This window comes from Macaca mulatta, chromosome 10 (assembly GCF_049350105.2).
Source record: "Macaca mulatta isolate MMU2019108-1 chromosome 10, T2T-MMU8v2.0, whole genome shotgun sequence".
Lineage (NCBI taxonomy): Eukaryota > Metazoa > Chordata > Mammalia > Primates > Cercopithecidae > Macaca > Macaca mulatta.
The window spans coordinates 95509818-95529991 of record NC_133415.1 but is presented as its reverse complement, the minus strand read 5'-3'; the positions used below and the strand labels follow the sequence as shown (position 1 = coordinate 95529991).

The 20174-nt window shown below is 41.2% G+C and overlaps 1 protein-coding gene across 3 annotated transcripts in view; it reads left to right on the top strand.

Annotated features, from left to right (window-relative positions):
- Window positions 1-20174, top strand: part of PTPRT (protein tyrosine phosphatase receptor type T) — a 1118573-nt gene that overhangs the window by 513971 nt on the left and 584428 nt on the right. For all 3 annotated transcript variants that reach the window (XM_028828430.2, XM_077949122.1, XM_028828427.2), the window contains exon 7: window positions 5194-5487. In XM_028828430.2, coding sequence (XP_028684263.1) covers window positions 5194-5487 — 294 coding nt within the window. The remainder of the gene's footprint in view (window positions 1-5193; window positions 5488-20174) is intronic.

Here is a 20174-nt window from a genome sequence, read left to right as displayed (position 1 = left end):
AACCTGGGTGACAGGGTAAGACTCTGTCTCAAAACAAAAAACAAACAAACAAACAAACAAAAAAGTAAAAAGAAAGCCATTCTAGTTGGGAAAAATGGCACAGACAAAAGAAGTCTGGAAATGAGAATGGCACAATTGTGTTTCTGTCTGTGTATAAATGGGTTTGTGTTGGTGGCTAGCGTTGGGTGGGTGGAGGCATTCCCACAGACCTAGAGGGTCAGTGAATAGAAATGCAATTAAAACGGTGATCAGGTAGGGTGAGGCATGTGGTGGAAAGTGTTGGAGGCCAGGTTATGCTCACCTTAATCATATCAAGGCTCACTTCACATCTTAATAACATTTGGTTTTTCTCAAAATGTTTGATTTCTGTCTGGAGCAGACAATACATGCGCACAGCTCTGTCTCCAGCTATTTGAAACACTTTTGCTCTCTGTGGGAATTTCTGGGGAGTCAAACTGTTACAAGTGCTCACAGCAGGGAAAAGAAAGACAGAATTGTTCTGGAGATTGCTGCCTGAGGATGAGGCAGAATTACATGAAGAGGTCACTTCACCATCTACATGTTGAAGGAGAGCCTTGGAAGCTCAGGGCTGCTGCTGCCCAGGCCCCATGGATGGCTCCTGGAATCCTTGTCCTTGCAGTGCTTTGATGCCTGGCTGGAAGGCACTGATGTCATCACCCAGCTCAGGCCCCAGCTCCCTGAAGGCAAGACTTCCTCCTCCTTAGTCTGGTTGCAAACTTCATGAGCAGAGGGTGCCATCAGATGTTAAATACTTACTCCTGGCTTCGCACAGATGATGCTGTGGAGTCTGGTAAGGAGAGGGCGTTGGTTGTGTTAGATGTGAAAAGGCTCATGGATAAGAAACTGGTGTGTGCCTGAACAACCTCTTGTTAGGAAAACTATTAGGAATTCAAGCATCTGATGGTGCTGATAGGAGGAAATGGTATAGAAGTAAGGGCTAATTTTCTCCCAGTTTTCTGGGGTTCAGTTTCAAGTAATTAGTGGCATTCTCTTCACCTAGTGAGTCACATATCCATATTTTTGTGATTTTTTTTTTAACTTTTAAGGTATCACTTATATACATAAAAATACCTATGTTTTAAGTTCACAGTTTAATGAGTCTTACATAACCCTGGTTAAGATACAGAAATGGTTATAACCTCCCAAATTTTTCTCATGCCTTCTTTCAGGCAGTCATGTCCCTTATAGTAACACTGTTCTGATTTCTATTATTTAATTACCCAGATCAGCATATACAGAACATTCTAACATCCCAGAAACTTCCCTCAGGCTCTGTCCCAGTCAGTACCTGCCTGCTAGGTAACTATGCTTCTGGCTTTTATCACCATAGAGCAGTTTTGCTTGTTCTTGAACTTTTCACATAAGTGGGGTCATCATGCATTCTTCTTTTATTTTTCCTTTGTATGAATTTTTTTTTTGAGATTTACTCATGTTGCTGTGTGTGTCTGCATCTGCAGCTGGTTCATTTCTTCTCACTGAGCAGTAATCCATTTTGTATATGTGTATCGCTTTATGAATCCATAAGCTCCTACCTAGGTCTGGCTCCCAGGGCCTCTCCATTCTCGGATGCTCTCCTTCTCAACATCTTCTGAGTCAGCTTCCTTCTCTCCTGACTTCTTTGTGTCAATCCTTGAGTGAAGGCTAGAAGGTGAGCTCCATGCAGCCAAGATTGTGTCTGCGCCTGGGACAGTGTGTGACCAGCAGCAGGGACTCGGCATTCATAGAATGAGTGAATGAATGAATGTACAGGGGACATCGTTTTAATTGTTTACCAGTCTATCCCAAGTAACTCAGAACTAGGAGACCCCCAGGAATTTTTCTTTGTTCATAGACTCAACATGAGCAGTCCCAGCAGAACACTCCCCTAAGTGCTGTCTGCAAGAGCTTCCCTAACCTCTAGACCAGATTAGGTCATTTCACAGGCTTCAGAAATGCCTCTGCCACCCCCATCATGACTTTATTACACTTCGTTATCACTGATTTACTTGGCTGCATTAGATTTCATGCACACAGTGCTCTGTCTGGCAAATGAGATACATAGGGGTTTCCTTTTCCTTCCTGATGACGCTAGCCATTGGACTGGATGGCCCTGTACATTTCCTATACTGTCTTCTTGAAGAGTTCATCTTAGAGATAGAGAACTGATATAAATAGAATAGGCTTTTTCTATGTATTTGTAAAATAATGTGCTACTTACCAAAAAAATCATTCTGTGCTATATTTTTGCTTCTGTCTCTTTGAACCACCAGTACCTGTGCCTTCTAAACAATGCCAATTATAAATCATTTGATCACTAAAAAAGAAAAGAATAAAGCACACAATAATCTGATGGCTTCCCTGGTGCCACATAGAGGAAACACTGTGATTAAACTTACGTGGTCTATTCTTGAGGGGATGGACGGAGAGGTAACCATGTGGCTAATCTGCACACAAATGTGTGAAGTCGCAAATCATTTGAGATAGGGACATTTATATACTCAAGGGGATGTTTGTTACTATACTTGCACATGCCATTAGAAATACATGAAAAGAAGCTAACCATTTGGAAAGATTTAATACTTTATTTTCTTTCTGGCGGTCAGCAACTGAATACTGCTGTCTGAAATAGGAGAGCAGAAAACCATGGTGAAAAGTCGATGGAAAAGAACTAAATGGGGCCACTCCCTCAGCACCCAAACTGTTGAAGTCTGCTGCTCTTAATTCTATAGAGGTCTAGTCTGTGAATAATTATGTTAAGGAATTGGGCAGAGTCATCAGAGAGCTGCAAAATATCACCCCTGGGTCTTCTCTGGAGACTGATGGGAGCTCTGGAGAGTTGATAATAACAATCAAAGGGTCCATATATTTAACATGCACAAAGGATGAGCTCAGAAATTATCTGCCTGCCAACCTAACTTCTCTACCTGCAACAAATTATCCAAAAATCAATTTGCAAACACCTTTGAGATAACAAGGTCTTGAGTAATAACCTCCATGGCTTTGTAAAGAAAAGCATCTAGCTTGACTAATCTGCTTAATTTCCTTCTCTGACCAAATGGCAGGCTATAATAGAGGCAATCTGGAGTTGTCCCTTAAGATTTGCTTCGAGTCACACTGAGAAAATATTGTCCACCTCTGTTTCCTAGCAATTATTCTGTTTCTAGAGAATCTTTGCTTCTAGGTAATTAATTAGAAGGGAAGTGCTGAGTGCGTCTCTATCTCAAAGCCCTTACCTGAGTTCCAAGCTAAAATGTATACCTGCCTTCTATCCATGCGAATAAACCAGAGGCCCTCTACAAGTGAGATGTTCTCAAGCAAATGCACATTGTATTCCACCCTCATGTGCCTCCTCTGTGCCTCCCCTTTCTCCTCTTCCTTGTTCTACTCTTCGTTTCCTCTTGTTCATATCCTTGGTCCTAAGAAAACATAAGATAAGACAGACTGAAGTCATTTGCACAAAGATGTTCATTGTAGCATTATTTATCCTAGCAAAACATTAACAACTCACGTATCCAGCAATCAGCGAATGCTTAGTGTGGTAACCTGATGGATTGTTCTATAAATATTAAAGGAAGTGATGATAAAGCTCGAGCAATATATGCAAAAAAAAAAATCCTTACAATATATGTGAAGGAGGAAAAATGAATCTACATTGGGTCTATGCGTTATTATAACCACACAAAAAAATGTGTCAGTACATAAATAAACATTGTAATGGAACATGGAGGAATAAAAATGGCTATGTTGGATGGTAGAGAGATTTTCTTTCTTCCATTTTTCTCCATTTTCTTCCGTTTCTTCTCATATTTTCTCTTTCTTCTGTTTTCTTTATTCTGCCATTTTTACTACAAATAAAAATAACCAATATATTCAGTTCCATTTTTCTAAAGATGCATATTAAGAGGCAGACAGCCTTCCTTGGTGCAGGTTGGTCCGGGAAGTCATGCAGATGTAAGTTTCATCTTACGCTACCTTCTCCATGACCTTGGTTAGGTGACCTGATTTCTTAGGTTCTCTGTTTTGTTTTGTTTTGCTTTGTTTTGTTTTTCTCCATTAAAGTGAAGGTGATAATATTGTCCGAAGAATTACATGAAATGATATGTGTGAGATTTTAAAGTACGTAAGAAGTACAAGATAAGCGTTAATTTTTGTAGCTTTGCCATGGGCTAATAATTGCGAGGAAGAGTCCACAATTCATGCCTGCTGAACCTTTAGTCTACTTAGCTGACTGTGTGGAACTCAGTGGAAGAGAGGTGGCAGCACAGAGCAGATGCAAGAAAACTCAGCATGACTCTTCCTTTGACCCCTCATTCCTGCTGAGTCTGCTGTGACCCATGACTTTCTCTGCTGGAAGAAACCTGCTGGGGTTGAGGCAGAAGCTGAATTCTTGCTGTGCCATCATTCCTTTTCTACTTAGGCTCTTATCACCCTTTGGAAAGAACTTCCACTAACAATCTATGTGTTCTGTGTAAGAAATGTTTGTAGACCTTAGGCTCCTCTGGGTTTTGTGCCAAACTTCACTTCAGCAAAAGTAGGTTTTCCTTTGAGGCTAGAAAACAGAGTATTCACCCAGCAGCTTTGCTGTGTTCTGGGAAAACCATTTCCTCACATGGCCTTCTTTCTTTCGTGCCTTTAAATAAAGGAGATAAGGTAGGTGTTGAATATAGCTACTGAAGAAATACTGATTCAGGTACTTACATGCAAACCCTTAAAGTAGGGCATGAATGGGATTTAAAAAGGGTTTTCAGGCCGGGCGTGGTGGCTTATGCCTGTAATCCCAGCACTTTGGGAGGCTGAGGTGAGTGAATCACCTGAAGTCAGGAGTTCAAGACCCAGCCTGGCCAACATGGTAAAACCCCATCTGCACTAAAAATACAAAAATTAACCAGCTGTGGTGGCAGGCGCCTATAATCCCAGCTACTTGGGAGGCTGAGGCATGAGAATTGCTTGAATCAGGGAGGCAGAGGTTGCAGTGAGCTGAGATGGCCCCATTGCACTCCAGTCTGAATGACAGAGCAAGACTCCATCTCAAAAAAATAAAATAAAAATAATAAAATAAAATAAAATCCAAAGGGTTTTCTGACAATTTTTTGTGGCTATGTTGTGAATTCTATGCCTTGTCATCATGTGCTCGGAGTCTGCTCTGTAAATCATTTGAGTCTGACAGTCCTTTGCTGATTGCTTGTCTTACAGAGCCTCCCACGCCCATTGCTCCCCCAGAGCTGCTGGCTGTGGGGGCCACATACCTGTGGATCAAGCCAAATGCCAACTCCATCATCGGGGATGGCCCCATCATCCTGAAGGAAGTGGAATATCGCACCACCACAGGCACCTGGGCGGAGACCCACATAGTCGACTCTCCCAACTACAAGCTGTGGCATCTGGACCCCGATGTTGAGTATGAGATCCGAGTGCTCCTCACACGACCAGGTGAGGGGGGTACTGGACCGCCAGGGCCTCCCCTCACCACCAGGACCAAGTGTGCAGGTAAGATTTTTTTTTTCCAGGCTCCATTATGAGAGGCCGTGCTGTTGCCAAGACTGGCCTTCCTCTTACCTTCCTGTGACAAATAATTCCTAATTTTCTCTGAATGTGAATGTGCTCCCTATTGTGGATAAAAAAGGATCAAGGTTTCGGTTTTTTTTTTTTTTTTTTTTTTTTTTTTTTTTTTTTTTTTTAAGAGGACCTGCTGGCTGTGGTTGCATTTCTGGGGGCTTTCTAGTTCTGACTGTGATTCTGAGAACCTCCTGACTTTAGCTGGGTCATGGGAGGTTCCTGGATCTAATAGTGTTTCTGATGAGACACACTGGCTCTGTGTCTCCCAGAACTGCTGGTGCCATTTATATGTCTGAGGCTTTCTAATGCTAAGGATGTCTTTGAGGGCTCTTGGTTTTGTGTCTCTGAGGGCCCTGGCCGTGTTTCTCTGAGGGTTCTTGGCTCTGTTTCTCTGAGGGCTTCTGGCTCTGGTTGTGTCTCTGAGGGCTCCTGGCTCTGACTATGCACCCTGAAGGCTTCATTTAGACTATGTCCTTGCGGTCTTCTGGTTTTGGTTGTATCTTTAATGTGTTTCTAATTCTAACATTGTTCCTGAGGCTCCCTGAGCTGGGCCTGTGACTCTTGGTTTTGACAATTTTCTTGATGGTTCCTAATTCTAGAGTTGTCTCCGAGGGGCTTCTGTTGCCAACCATGTCTTAAATGCCTCCTGGCTCTCACAGTATCTCTGAATTGTTTCTGGAACTGCCTTAATCCCTAAGAGCTTCCTGCCTCTGTAGCCCCTGGAGGCTCCTATCCCTACCTAAGAGTCTGGGTTGGGACTATTCCTCTGAGGGTCCTCTGGATTCCACTCTATCTCTGTGGGCTGCTGACTACACCTGTCTCTCTGATATTTCTGGATGCCATGTAAGAGTTTGCTGGCGGAGATTGTGTCTAAGAGGAGAGATTCTCTGGATCCAACTGTGTCCCAGATCTCCTGGCTTCTACTGCATTTCTAATCAGGGGCTATTGGCTAACAATGTGTGTCTCACTGTATCTGAGATGGTCTGGCTCTGGATGCAACTCAAGAAATTAAAAGAACTTGCAGTTTATTTGTTGCAAATTACCTTATTTATATCTTTTTTTCACTCCAAGTAACCTTTTGCTGTACGAACTTACATTTCATGTATACACAAAGGAAAAGAGACTCAGTGCTTTAAAACTCTTTGTCTAAAGTCATAGAATGGCCAGTGGCACGGTCATCAATTGCACTTAGATTTTCTGATTCTCAGCCTTTGATTTTTGGTCACATCATGATGAATAAAGAGAGAGAGAGAGACAGAGAGAGCATTGTATATACAGCTGGGGATGTTCTAGTGGAAGCGGGTGTGGTTCAGGAAAGCAGGCAGCATGGGTTTCAGAAAACAAAAAGGAGTCACTGGGGGCATCTGGGTGGAGGGGAAGGAACCATCAGTACAGGAACCATGGAACAAACAGCAAGGGAAAGTGCATACAGTTCTGCCATAACCTGATATATAGGTCCTTAAAAATCACCACAGTATATCAAGTTATGAAATAAAAACCACAGGGATTATGGAAAAAATGGGGCTGGAGGGCCATACTTCCCTAGTGACACATCAAAAAAGAGGGGAATCTAGTAAAACTTGCGGCACAATTTTATGCATGTGAAATGGCCAAGAAGTGCATCCATCCAGGTGGAGTATTCCTAACCTGAATCTCGGAAATCCAAAATGCTCCAAAATTTGAAACTTACTGAGTGCCAACACGATACAACAAATGAACATGACACTGTTAACACTGCAGAAAAAGTGCCTGTAGATGACACGGCAAGCATTGGTGATGAGCTTATTGAAGGACTGGAGCAGTATGCATTCATAGCAGAACAGGAAACCTTGTCAATTTATAAAATCAGAGACATCTAAGACAAAAATCCTTGTTAACGAGGCAGATGACTCTGGAGGAAACATTTTTAAAAGCCATCGAGCAGAATGCCTCTTTCTCCCTAGAGGATCCACTTCCTGGTTCCTCACCTGCTTCTGATGTTTGTTCTCATCTAAAACAATAAAATGCAGGGTGTACGAACTCTTCATCAAAGCACAACATCACAGGGAGAGGACTGAAAGCCAGGATGTTTGTTGCTGACATTCAACAGCTGATCCAGGTATCTGCTGAGGCTACTGTGCTGCTCAGTTAACCTGAACACATTAATTTTTTATGGTATTAATGATATATCCCTTATTCTTTTTTACTGTTAAGCACTTATGTGTGAATAAGCATAAGAAGATGATTTCTTATCAATAGCATATACATTCAAAGTCAGGAATTATGGTGATGACAGACAAGCACAGAACTGTCCACATAAGTGGCTGAGACAGTTACATCTCTGCTTTCTGACGGTTCGATGTACACAAACTCGGTTCATCTACAACATCATTTAAAATATTATATAAGATTGCCTATGATATATATATAAAACATAAATGAATTTTGTGTTTGGACTTGGGTCCCATCCCCAAGATATCTTAGTAGGTATAGGCAAATATTCTGAAATTCAAGAAAATCTGAAATCTGAAACACTTCTGGTCCCAAGCATTTTGGATAAAGGATACTCAACACAGATGGTGTGTTACCTTGAAAAAGACCTGAAGTTTGCTGTGGAAGTGGGCCTCAGGGAGGTTACAGCCTGTGAGTGAATGTGAAGTGGTGGAAGGAAAGCTGTCTGAAACTGGGGGAAAAGGTGTAGCTCAGAACACAGGTAGTGAGCTGAGGGGGCAGGTAAGGGTTGGAACTGTGTGTGTGCTTGTATTCCTAGGTGGCTCAGTTCTGCTGGGTGCAGGGTTCTTCTTCACTAATGTTTCTCACATACAAAATCACACATAAGCAAATGCGGAATTCGTGTTATTCTCAAATTGCCCTTTCATATATTAATTATGTTGGAACAAATTTGCATTTTCAAAGCAAGAGTTATAGTGGAATTGGCTGTAACTGTTCTTAAGTATCTCAGTGATGTATTGTGGTAGTATGTAACCCAGGTATTTTCGTTGCTTGAAAATATTCCTTGTAAGGTTATTCAACCACTATGCTGAACAGAGATGCCATTTTCTTGATTATTTTCAAAACAGGCCTTTGGTAAAATTCCTCGTTGAAACCTGATTACAAAACTTACTACTTTCAAAGGATATAATGATATGTTATTAAACTGGGTAATACCTTATCTCAGCTTTGCAATGCAATATTCATCCATAAAAATAATTGATTTGATCCTACTGATGAGACTTCTCTCTTTCCACAGGGTAAATGTAAGAGTTTCCAGGGTTTTTGATCTTTATAAATGATATTCAAAGTACTTTAGCAGCCCCCGTGGACTTATTTGCTGATGATCATATAATACATTTTGAAATTCAATCGCAAGATGATCATCTCAATAAAAATTTACAATCTATTGCAAACTGTTGCCATGACTGTGTAATGGATTTTACTTGTTGAAAACACAATAGTCTGGCTATCAGTATAAAAATTATGAGTTGAAATGCAATTGTGGTATTTTATTTTTAAAAAACGTTGGTGTTTAAGTTACAGCTAAAACCTTGAATAATCCACATTTTACAAAATGTGTCATCAAGAAGATAATCTTCCTTCCCATATCACCACTGATGGTGGAATGTTTTTTGCCCGGTAATTAATTTTTAAGAGAATTCCAGGGCTGATACCTATTTGTAGGTGTTGTTTATTGGCATTGATAGTCTGAGATTTTCCCCCTTTTCCTATTCTATTATTAATCATGCTGGAAATGTACTTATTATTTTACAAAACAGAAAGTGAGAGAGTATGTAGAGTGGAAGGTATAATTTTTGCCCAGAGGAATTTAGAGGCTGGGTTAAGATTCCAACAAAACAGCAAAAAAGGTAAAACATAAAGGCAAGCATTGAAATAGCATGCTTCATGTAGGAAAGACAGCATCAGCATGGAAAGAGTAATGGTCTCAGAATCATCTAGGGCAGTGGTTCTCAAAGTATGGTCCCTGGACCAGCAGCATCAGTATTGTTATAGACTGAATATGTATGTTCCTTTAAAATTCGTATGTTGAAATTCTAATCCTCGAAATGATGATATTAGGAGGTGGCACATGTGGGTGCTGATTATGTCATCAGGGCAGAACACTGATGAAAGAGATCAATGCCCTTATAAAAGAGGCCCCAGAGAGCTCCTTCATGTCTTCCACCATGTGAGGATCCAGGAAATGGACCCTCACTAGACGCTTAATCTGCTGGCACCTTGCTATTGGACTTTCCAGCCCCCAGAACTATAAAAGGTAAATTTCTGTTGTTTAAAAGCTACCCAGTCTATGGTATTCCGTTACTGCAACCCAAATGAATTAAGACAAGTATTCCCCTGGGAACTTGTTAGAAATGCACATTCTCAGATCTGTCCCCCGACCTACTACATCAGAAGTTCTGGGGTTGAGCCTAGAAATCTGCTGTAAGGAGCTCGCTGAGTGATGTTATTTCATACCCAAACTTTAGACTAACATATACAGTGACAAGCCAACATGGCTCTTTGGAAGGATGTTTATTCCATAACTTGGTCTTTGCAGCAGCTCTGAGATGTAGATGGGAGGAAAACAGACTCCGAATTGTTGGACCAAGGTCACCAATCAGTTAAATGCTAGATCTCTTGGCCAAAGAAACTCTTCATCACAGGATTTGATGGAGTCTTCCGCCCTGGGGACCTCCTCTGCTTACAGGTGTCCTCTTGAGGGTGGCACCGGGTAGTAGGGAGGTTGGTGACTATGGAGATCAGCTGAGAATAAATAACTACTACACAAAAGTTTCACTCCATTCTATCAAACATTTACTTGGTCTTTTCTTTGTGCCAAATTCTGTGCTAGGCACTGGTGGCAGAGGTTGACTTAGTAAGGACGTGCTAGTAGCAGGCAGAGACTTGGCAGCAGTAAGCTACGAGCTTGGGTGTAGCACAGAAGATGCTAGAGAGGCAATTCAGCTAAGACAGGTGGGGATGCATTCTGGCTCTGCCAGTTCTGAGAGGTCATTGATTATGAAAATTCTGGGTTACTAAGGGAAGGGTATCCTTTCCTTAACCTGAAGGATACCTCCTCCTTAAGGGTTAAGGAGGAGATTGTCAAGAGTTTGCCTGTAGTGCAGCATCCCAGCCCAGTAGGCTGGAGTTCAGAGCAAGACTCCCAGCCAGATAAACCAGAACCTGGACAAATGATCAGATAGGAATCGAGGTATGTGGGGTTGGGAGAAGGGAGTCAAAGCTGATACTCCCATGCTTCTGGTTTAGATGACTGAGAGATGAGTGGTTGTATTAGTCAGGATTCTCTATAGGGACAGAACTAATAGGACAGATATATATATATATATATATATATATATATATATATATATATATATATATAAAGGCAAGTTTATTAAGGAGTATTGACTCACACGATCACAAGGTGAGGTCTAGGCTGTCTACAAACTGAGGAGAAAGGAAGCCAGTCTGAGTCCCAAAGCTGAAGAACTTAGAGTCCGATGTACAAGGACAGGAAGCATCCAATATGAGAGAAAGATGTAGGCCAGTAGACTAAGCCAGTCTAGTCTTTCCACGTTCTGCCTGCTTTTATTCTGGCCACGCTGGCAGCTGGTTAGATAGTGTTGACCCAGATTGAGGGTGGGTCTGCCTTTCCCAGTCCACTGACTCAAATGTTAATCTTCTTTGGCAACACCCTCGCAGACATACCCAGGAACAATACTTTGCATCCTTCAATCCAATCAAGTTGACACTCATTATTAACCATCACAGTGATGGAACAGTTTTCTGAGCTGAAAAACACCAAAGGGAATGAGCTCAGGTCTGAATCTGTTGTGTTGGAGGTCAGGATGCATAGCAGGTGATGGGAATATATAAATCTGGAGCTTAGGAGAGATGAGCAGATAACTGCTTCTTCCATGTGGACTTCCTGATTTCACTTGGACGTTAGGATCAAAGGGACTTTTTTTTTTTTTTTTTTTTTTGAGACAGAGTCTCGCTCTGTTGCCCAGGCTGGAGTGCAGTGGCGCGGTCTTGGCTCACTGCAAGCTCCTCCTCCCAGGTTCATACCATTCTCCTGCCTCAGCCTCCTCAGTAGCTGGGATTACAGGCACAAAGGCACTTCTTAGTACTGATGAAAGCAATTTAATTCTCTGTCTTCGTGCTGTTCTGTTGAGATACTCCATTTTTTATATTTTTATTTATCGTTTTGTTTTACTTAGTTTAATCATTCACCATCTTTTGTGAGATATAGGTCTGACAGCAAATGCGATCATGTATATCAAAGTGCTTCAAAAACTCAAAATGTTCTTTAGCTGCCTATAGTGAACCAAACCGTTATTGGTTGCTGCTATTGTTATGGATACTGTGATTATGAATAATTATATCAAAATAGGAAGTCTTACTTGTCCACTTCTCGGAACTAATTGGCATCTCGAAGGTGGACCATATTCTTTTGTTGTTCACCAACTCCTGGGAAATCCGATTTCAGAGTCCATGCTGTGGTCTGGGCTCTCAGAGACTCTCTTGTCTAGAGCACTGTGTGCTTTCCTCTGGCACATCCCCAACAGCAGACATTCTGTGATAGAAGTTGGGTCTTAGAAGAGCTGTGTGTTGCCCACCCAGCCTCACCTTGAATGCTGCCTCTGATGGGAAGTTTGCACTCTTCCATGGCAGACCATTTCCCTGCTGGAGATCTTGGATGGTGACTGTTATCCTCTACCCAGTGTTGGCTTGGTTATCATACAACTCTGGATGGATTACACATAGAGTGTCCACTAGGTTTAGAAGAGTAGGGGCAGTAGGCAGGTTGCTAGCATTAACTATCTGGAGTCCACAGTGAGAACAAAGGGCAGTGGATGCCGAGGTCAGTAACTGGAGAAAGCAGGTGAGATGACAAGAGATATGGACACCACATGGGTCCAACTTGGCTGTTTACCTCTCCTGCAGGTACCACTTTCAATGGCTTGGGTACCAGCTTGTTGGTATCTTAAGACTATCATCTAGCATTAGATAGAAGAAGCTCTTCCTCACCGTCACCCTCACATAGGCCTCCTTGAAACACCCACTTGTAAATTGTCCTCCCAAGAGACATATTCTTCCTCATCTCAAAAACAGGTCTTCAGCCACTCACATTTGTCTCAATTAATCCCCAGAAACTGGTTCTTTTATCCCCCCAAACTTTGCTTGAAGCAGACCCCAGGCCACTCCGATTATAGTTACAGAATCACAAATCGACAATCCAGCAAGTCATGTAATCTTAGCCCATCCCCCTTGTGTGTAAATCAAAGGCCCCTTGCCTGGGAACCCACTTCATTGTGGTCTTGCAGAGTCCCAGCTCTCCAAGTGAAAAGTGGCTTTGTACAGCCAGAGACACCACATATGTTGTTGATTTGGAGGGTTCTCTATTCCCTCCCCCTGAGGGTTGATTGCAGGTTCTATTTTATTTACATATTTATGGGTTTCTACTTGCAGTGATATGTGTCTACCTCTCTCTTTTCTCCAGGGGGATAAAAAAGATAAATTCAAATTGCTGGGCTCAATGAAGTGAGAGTAGTCATTAGAATAGAATGAAAAGGATAGAGGCTTTAGAGCCAAAAATAATCTAGTTTTTATTTCAAGCTGGGCACTTGCTAGCTGGGTGACCGGGATGTGTTACACCATCTCTCTGTGACTCAATTTATTTTCTTCCATCTAAGGGATATTATAATGTGCGATTTTGTTGGAAAGCTTCAGTGAGATAAGTTATATGCCTTGCAGAGAACCAGGAACATAGGGGCCCTTTAATAAACGTTATTTAGAAATAAATCTTAGGCCTGGGAAAAAGATGTCAGAACCCAATTTCCTTCACTGTGGCATGATGGACCCTGTTTTAAGAAGGATTTTTCTAGTTGCTACTCTCTGTACTTTCTTAGACAGTAGTGGTTTAGCAACAAGCTCTGATCACTGCTGGGAAGACAGGACATACGTGGCTGTGTGCATGCCATGGAGTCCTCGACGTGTAGCTGTGATGGTACTTCATGACAGGGCATGGGGTAAGGGGGATGGGAATTGACCTTTTTACAACCGTCTCTAGTCCCAGGTGAGAGGGAGAACCATGTTATGCAGATCCTTCTCTCTTTGAGGAGGCCAAGGCTTGTAAGAATGAGGCCTTTCAAGCCCAGAGCAAAAAGGGATTGGAAGTGAGTCCAGACTCTGCAATAAGCAGCCTCAGGTGGTCTCTGTGTTCTCTGAGAAGCCAGTGGGTCCCACAGGCGAGGGTCTTTAAGGGCAACATGCAGTTCTAGGACAGAGTAGAGGCAGAGAATTATAAAAAGAGGTAATTGAAGGTCCAGAAAATAGAACAGCGTCAGTTAACTAGTCTCGTGAGTTTTTCTTCTTCTTCATTTCTCTATGTCTTGGCTGCACCATTTATAAAATGGGAGGAATATAACCTGGCCTAACTCTTAGGGTTCTGAATTAGAAGTAAAATGGGACATCCTTCTGGGCAGGAGCATAGTATGAACACAGACATCTAACCTCTATCTCTGCTCTGCTGTAATTCTGGTGAGAGATGATCCATAAATCTTCGGGGAACATGGAAAGAGTAGCCAATAGAAATGAAAATTGAATCGCTATCCCATCCAGAATCAAAGCCATAGAGTTAATGGATTCTAAAGACCAATGGATAAATTTTCAAGACCATGAGGATCTAGGGAAGGAGGGCACTTCCATGTACGCCACACCATGCTCGAAGGGACATAGTTGCTCATGCAGTGCAGGTGAACCTAGATTGAAGGCAGCCCAGAAGATGGATTATGACCAGCACTTCCTCAGAAAGATGTGGAGAAGGGGTTCTGGCAGTCCTTGCATCACCTACCCAACTTGTTTTGCTGCTGCGGCACTCTCTTCTTCCCCTGGGGTGTAGGACCACGGAAGAGAGATGAAAACTAAAGAAGGGAGAAAACCTGCTCTGATCATACTTGGTTATGGAGCCTCTGATTGAGACACCATAAGAATTATCTGCAGATGGACAAGCACCTGTGAGGGCAAAAGATGTTCATCTCCTCTTCTTGCAGACCCTCTCTCCCCTCCTACTGTCACATGATGTCTACTGTTGGCTACATTGGAGTCCCTCTCCCTTGGCTTAAGAAAGAGGCAAAGAAAGCATAAAGCTCTCTCTCTTTAAACCTACAATTCATAATTTCAGAGACTCTCTTCCCCTAACCTGTGAAGTCTCATGATTGTATGAGCTGACTGTAGCGCTGGAGGGAAGGGTGAGAGTCTGCTTGGGAACCTCTTAGTTCTCTGGAAGAAATAGCTGGAAGTCCCTCAGCTCTTCTCTGTAGAAGGTGGCAGTATTTATTTTGTATGCTTATTAGTTTTGTACTCTTAGATAAAATTCCAAAGCAACAGGAAAAGCCCTATTAGGCATCCAGTTGCACTTTTAGATTTTTCTGCCACTCCATGCTCCTTAGGGAGCCAGGGCCTCCTAGAAGATGAAGTGCAATAGTGTAACTGAGCACCCCATTTTTAAAAGGAAAAAAATGAATTTTTTAACCTTTTTTCTTTTCCCCCACCACCTACTTAGCTCTTTAGGAATGAAATTATAATCTTTACCTTTTCTCTACCAGACACTTCCAACACAGCAAGCCTGTCTAACTGTGTGTTTACTTAGAAGTTCCTGAGACTGAATCTTGAAGCAAACCAGGCACATCCAGAATTCTCTCCCAACAGGAGATTGCCTCCATTTACAACCTTGCTCTGCCCATGATGGCACTAGCAAGACCTCCAGATAGATAAGAAATCTGAAAAGTCACATAGACCCTGTGCCTCCTCACCCTCTCCCCTTTGTGCCCTTCACTCTAAGCCTTCCTTTAAAAGCCCCTGCTTTCTGCGCAGAAGCCAAGTGGCACCCTGAGGCAGGAGCCTGCACCACTGCCCTTCAGCTAGCTCCGGAATAAAGTCACTTTCTTTCTACCAGATCTTGTTCTTGTTACTTGAACTCCGCAAGCAACTAAATCTGTATTCAGTTACAATTGTAAGTCAACAAGTAGTCCCTCAATTTCTTCTAAATTTGAGGGTTGAAATTTGAAGAAAAAGTGAGTCACAGAGAAGCATTAAAGATAGTAAAAGCTAACGGTGTTTGTTTATTAGGCTCACTGGATTTTTAAAAAATAGCACCCCAAATATATTAAAATGAGAGTTCAATCACTCTTATAGCTGTGCCACACTTGAGATGACAATGTAAAGAAAATGTGTGATTATAGTGATGAAAACAGTGGCTGCCGATTTGAGGAGTATCTACTACATGCAAGACCTATAGTGTTGAGCTTGTTTTGAATATTTTACTTGTAATTCTTGCAGCAACCTTGTGAGGTAGGTATAATTCCTGCACTCACTGTCTGAGAGGTAGGTGACTTGCCCAAGGCCACACACTTGCTCAAATGGCCCAGCTAAAAATTAAACCCTTAACTGCACAGCTACAAAGCTCTGTCTCCTGAAATCCAGAATCACTATCAACGCATAATGCACCCATGGCCCATTTGGGTGTTTTCCAGGAATGTGTTGATGAAAAATGTTGAATATTAGAAAAACTATTGGTGTAATGCCTCATATTAGTAGGCCAAACAATAAAAATCATCTTATCCTCTCAACAGAGGCTAAGAAGTGATTTGAAAAAATTCAGCCTTCATTACTGATCAGAATTCTTAGTAAGCTAGAAATGGAAAGACACTTTCTTATTTCCAGAAGAAAATGTTCTTATAGCCTCAATGCCTAAGAGAATAAACTTAACTAAAAAAACAAGCTATTGGAACTACTAAAAGATTTCAATGCTATGGTCAGACACAAAGCAAATAAACAAAAGTCAATAGCCATATGCCAGTAATAACCATTATAAAAATATAATAAAATGTATCCTATTCTCAAATGTAATTACGGTATAAATACTTAAGTGTAAACTAAGAAATGTGCAGCATGTATATGAAAATACAAACACCTACAAAATTTTATTGAGGATGAGAAAACAAGACCTGAACAAACAGCCGTATGTCATGTTGTTGGATGAGCAAATTTAATATTGTGAAGATAGCAATCCTCCCCAAATTAATTGATGGGTTTAATACAGTTCTAATCAAGATCTTAATGGGATTCATTCTGAAACTTAAAGTGTTTTAAAAGTTGATCTGAAAGAAAATACAGGAGAAAGAAGTCAAGAGCACTTAGAAAAAGTGATTGGGGGATTTCTCTGTGAAATGTCAACATTTATAAAATCTATAATAATTAAAGCCCAGAAATGAATACAGTATATAGCAAAACTGACTTTTAAAATTTATACGACATTTTGGGAGGCCAGGGCAGAAGGATTACTTGAGCCCAGGAGTTCAAGACCAGCCTGGGCAACATAGCAAAACCGCATCTTTACAAAAATAAAAAGATTTATATGAATTGAAAATTGCTTATCAAATAGTACATGATTAATAAATTGTACATGGTAAGATACTTTGTAAAAAATAGAATTTATTGCATATATTACCATATGCTAATTAAATTATGGGTAGTTAAAAAACTTAAAAGGCAAAACTAGAAAAAAATAAAGAAAATATCATTCTTTTATTGGGAGAGACTCTCAGTTCATTAAAAGCAAGCAAATACACCATTGAGGTCATGGTTTACACATTTTACTACATAGAAAGACAAGAAAAAGAAAAATCTTCTATGCCATATTAACTAAAATCAAATAGCATGTGAGTAAACTGGTTGTGGGAAAATATGTGATGAAACTGAGAAAAGGGAGATAAAATATCTTTACACATAAAGAGCTCTAACATTAAAATGTAATCACACTGATAGAAAAAAAGGCTAAAGGCATAAATAGGTAATTGCTAAACAAAACATGAATGGCAAAAAGTGTATTAAAAATGTCCAGTGTTACAGATGATCAAATAAATGCATTTTATCTATAATATTACCTACCTATATATTTTTTAAATTGGTAGTAAGCAGTATTGGTAAGGAATAACGAAGCAGGTTCTTACAGGCATTTCTGCAGGTGAGTTTACTGGTACAGCATATTAAGAGGACAATTTGCTAATTTTTTTTTCTAGCAAAATAATCAGAGCTGCTCAAAAGAGAGTTTCAGACATAGAGGTCATCACTGCATTATTTATAAGGACAAAGACTTGGAAATCACTTTAATGCACCAACAATTAGAGAGTAGTTAAGTAAATTTTGGTGCACACACATAGTGGAATTCTTTGCTAGTGTTGTTACAAACTGTTTTTGTGGCATATCTATCTAATGGCATGGGTTAACGTTCATGCTATAGAAAGTTTAAAAAAAAAAGTGTACAAAACCACAAGTGTAAGTAATTACTGTCTCAATTTTGTGAAATGTAAATACACAGACCACATATCAGCTGGGGCCAGTTTACCAGTGAAAGCTATAAAGTATTGACCGGAACTCCCCATTTCAAATTCTGCACATGGAGATTCCAAAAGGAGCACATGAGTTGCTGTTCACTGCCTGCCCTGGATTCTAGAACATCAATCAACTTCTTCTGGTTCCCCTAACTGAACCAAATGTGGACCTGGGCCCTTCCACACCGCTCTCCCGAAGCCACATAACAAAGGCTGTTTCCTGCAGCAGCAAACTTCTCTTGGTGTTTGGTGGGACTCGTACAAGGGGCTGCACTGCCGTCCTCCCCAGCATAGAACTCATCCTTCCTCAGACTTCAAAAGTGCTTTCAACAGGCAAGAAATTTTCACCTCTTTCTGCTTCCTCCCTCCCAAATTGCCCACAGGTGCAGCAAAGTCTTCTCATTCAAGTTCCTAGAGCAGTTCAACTTTCTCCAGACTCTATTTCCAGGCCCCTCTTTGTGCATGTTTTGCATTGAGCTGAATATTAAGTGGGGCTGGGGGAGGACAGCTAATTCTGAGATCAAAGCGTTTCTTTGAATGGAAACAACCCTTCTTAAAGTATGTATTTTAATCTATCTGCACTTGGGTATAGGTACAGAGACAGACATGCCATATATATGTATTGTATATTCATGTATATATATAAACACACACACACACACATATATATATATACAGGTATTGAGACTATGAGTCACAAAAATTTATATAATTTAGAAATAGTTGTACCCATTGGAGTCAAATGTGAATGTGAACGATTGTTATAAATTATAAAACACTCTATATGAGGGTATTTTTATTACAGTTAGTGAATCATTGACATTTTTGGACAGTACAGAAACAGTCCCAAATTTGCTAAGCCCTGAGATACAAACCAAGCTTCAAGCTCAGTGTTCAAATAGAGTAGGGACAGTTAAATAGGGGATTTACTTTCAGACCCATCAGAGTTGTAAAGCCAGATTCACTCCTTAGGATGCTGGACAGCCTTGGGCAATTGCTTGACCTCTGTGAATCAGTTTCCCCCTCTGTTAATTAGTATAATGCTGCTTACCTCACTGGATAGAAATACAGTTCATTAATATTAATGATGGCTCATAATGCTCTGCAAGGCTTACCCCACTGAATTCGCCTGCAAACCTATAACCCCATGAGGTAGGTTCTATCATCACCGTCACTACCACGGCCAGAGAGATTTAGTGTTTTGCTCCAAGTTACACAGTTTAGGAAGTAGCTAAGGTTGGGGCCTACAGAGTCTGACTAGAGTCCTGCTCTGGACCCAGCTGACCATAGAACTCTAAGCACAACGATGAGAACTTAGTAGGTGCTGAGTAAATTGGAGCTTTTGGTACTTTAACACCTAGAGGCTCACTTTCTCTCTCATTACCCATATATTACCTACATGTATGTTTCAAATTGGTAGTAACCAGTTTTGGCAAGGAACGAAGCAGACTCTTACAGGCATTTCTGCAGGTGAGTCAACTGGCACAAGATGTTAAGAGGACACTATGCTATTTTTTCCACTTTCTCTCTCATTACCTAGGCCCTAGGCCTTCTCACCATTAAACCCCAAAATCCTCATTGCCATGAGTCCGAGGGGCTAGCCCTTTGCTATGTTCACAAAGCTCACTCTATCAGGAGCTTGGTATGCAGCCTCGGCCAAAATGATGCCTGAGCCAGAGGCAGCCAAGGGCACCCTGTCCATTGCTGGACATTCTGGAATGCAGAGGTCTCCCTACAGTGAGAAAAATGGGAGAGTTACCCAGAGCAGTGAGCCCAGACCTGGCTTGATGCAGAGAAAAAGACTCTGCCTGCCAGAAAAGAGGAAAACCAGAGTGTCAGTTGTTTCTAAATCCCACCCACTGTTGGCTTGAGCCACAAGTCATCCTGAGATTCTTGAGGTGAGGTGTAGCAGGAGGTGAGGGTGGGAGTTAGGGGGTCTTGAGGTTTGATTGGAATCCACCAGATAGTGATTATCCATCCCCCATGGCCATGTAGATTTTCCTTGTTGGGGCTTCTTAATCATTAGAACCTTGTAACTCTTCCAGCCAACCCTTTTCCCACCTGGGCTTAGGGCTGAAAATGGATGCAGCCACTATAACTACTCTGGTGATGGCTGCCGTTTTACTTCTTTATCTTCTTCATCTTTATATTTGAAAAAAAAAAAAGGTAGCACATTTTTGAAATTTGAAAACAACCTTTTGAAAATAGGAAATGTATCTCATATTCCAGTTAAATATCTATTTTTTG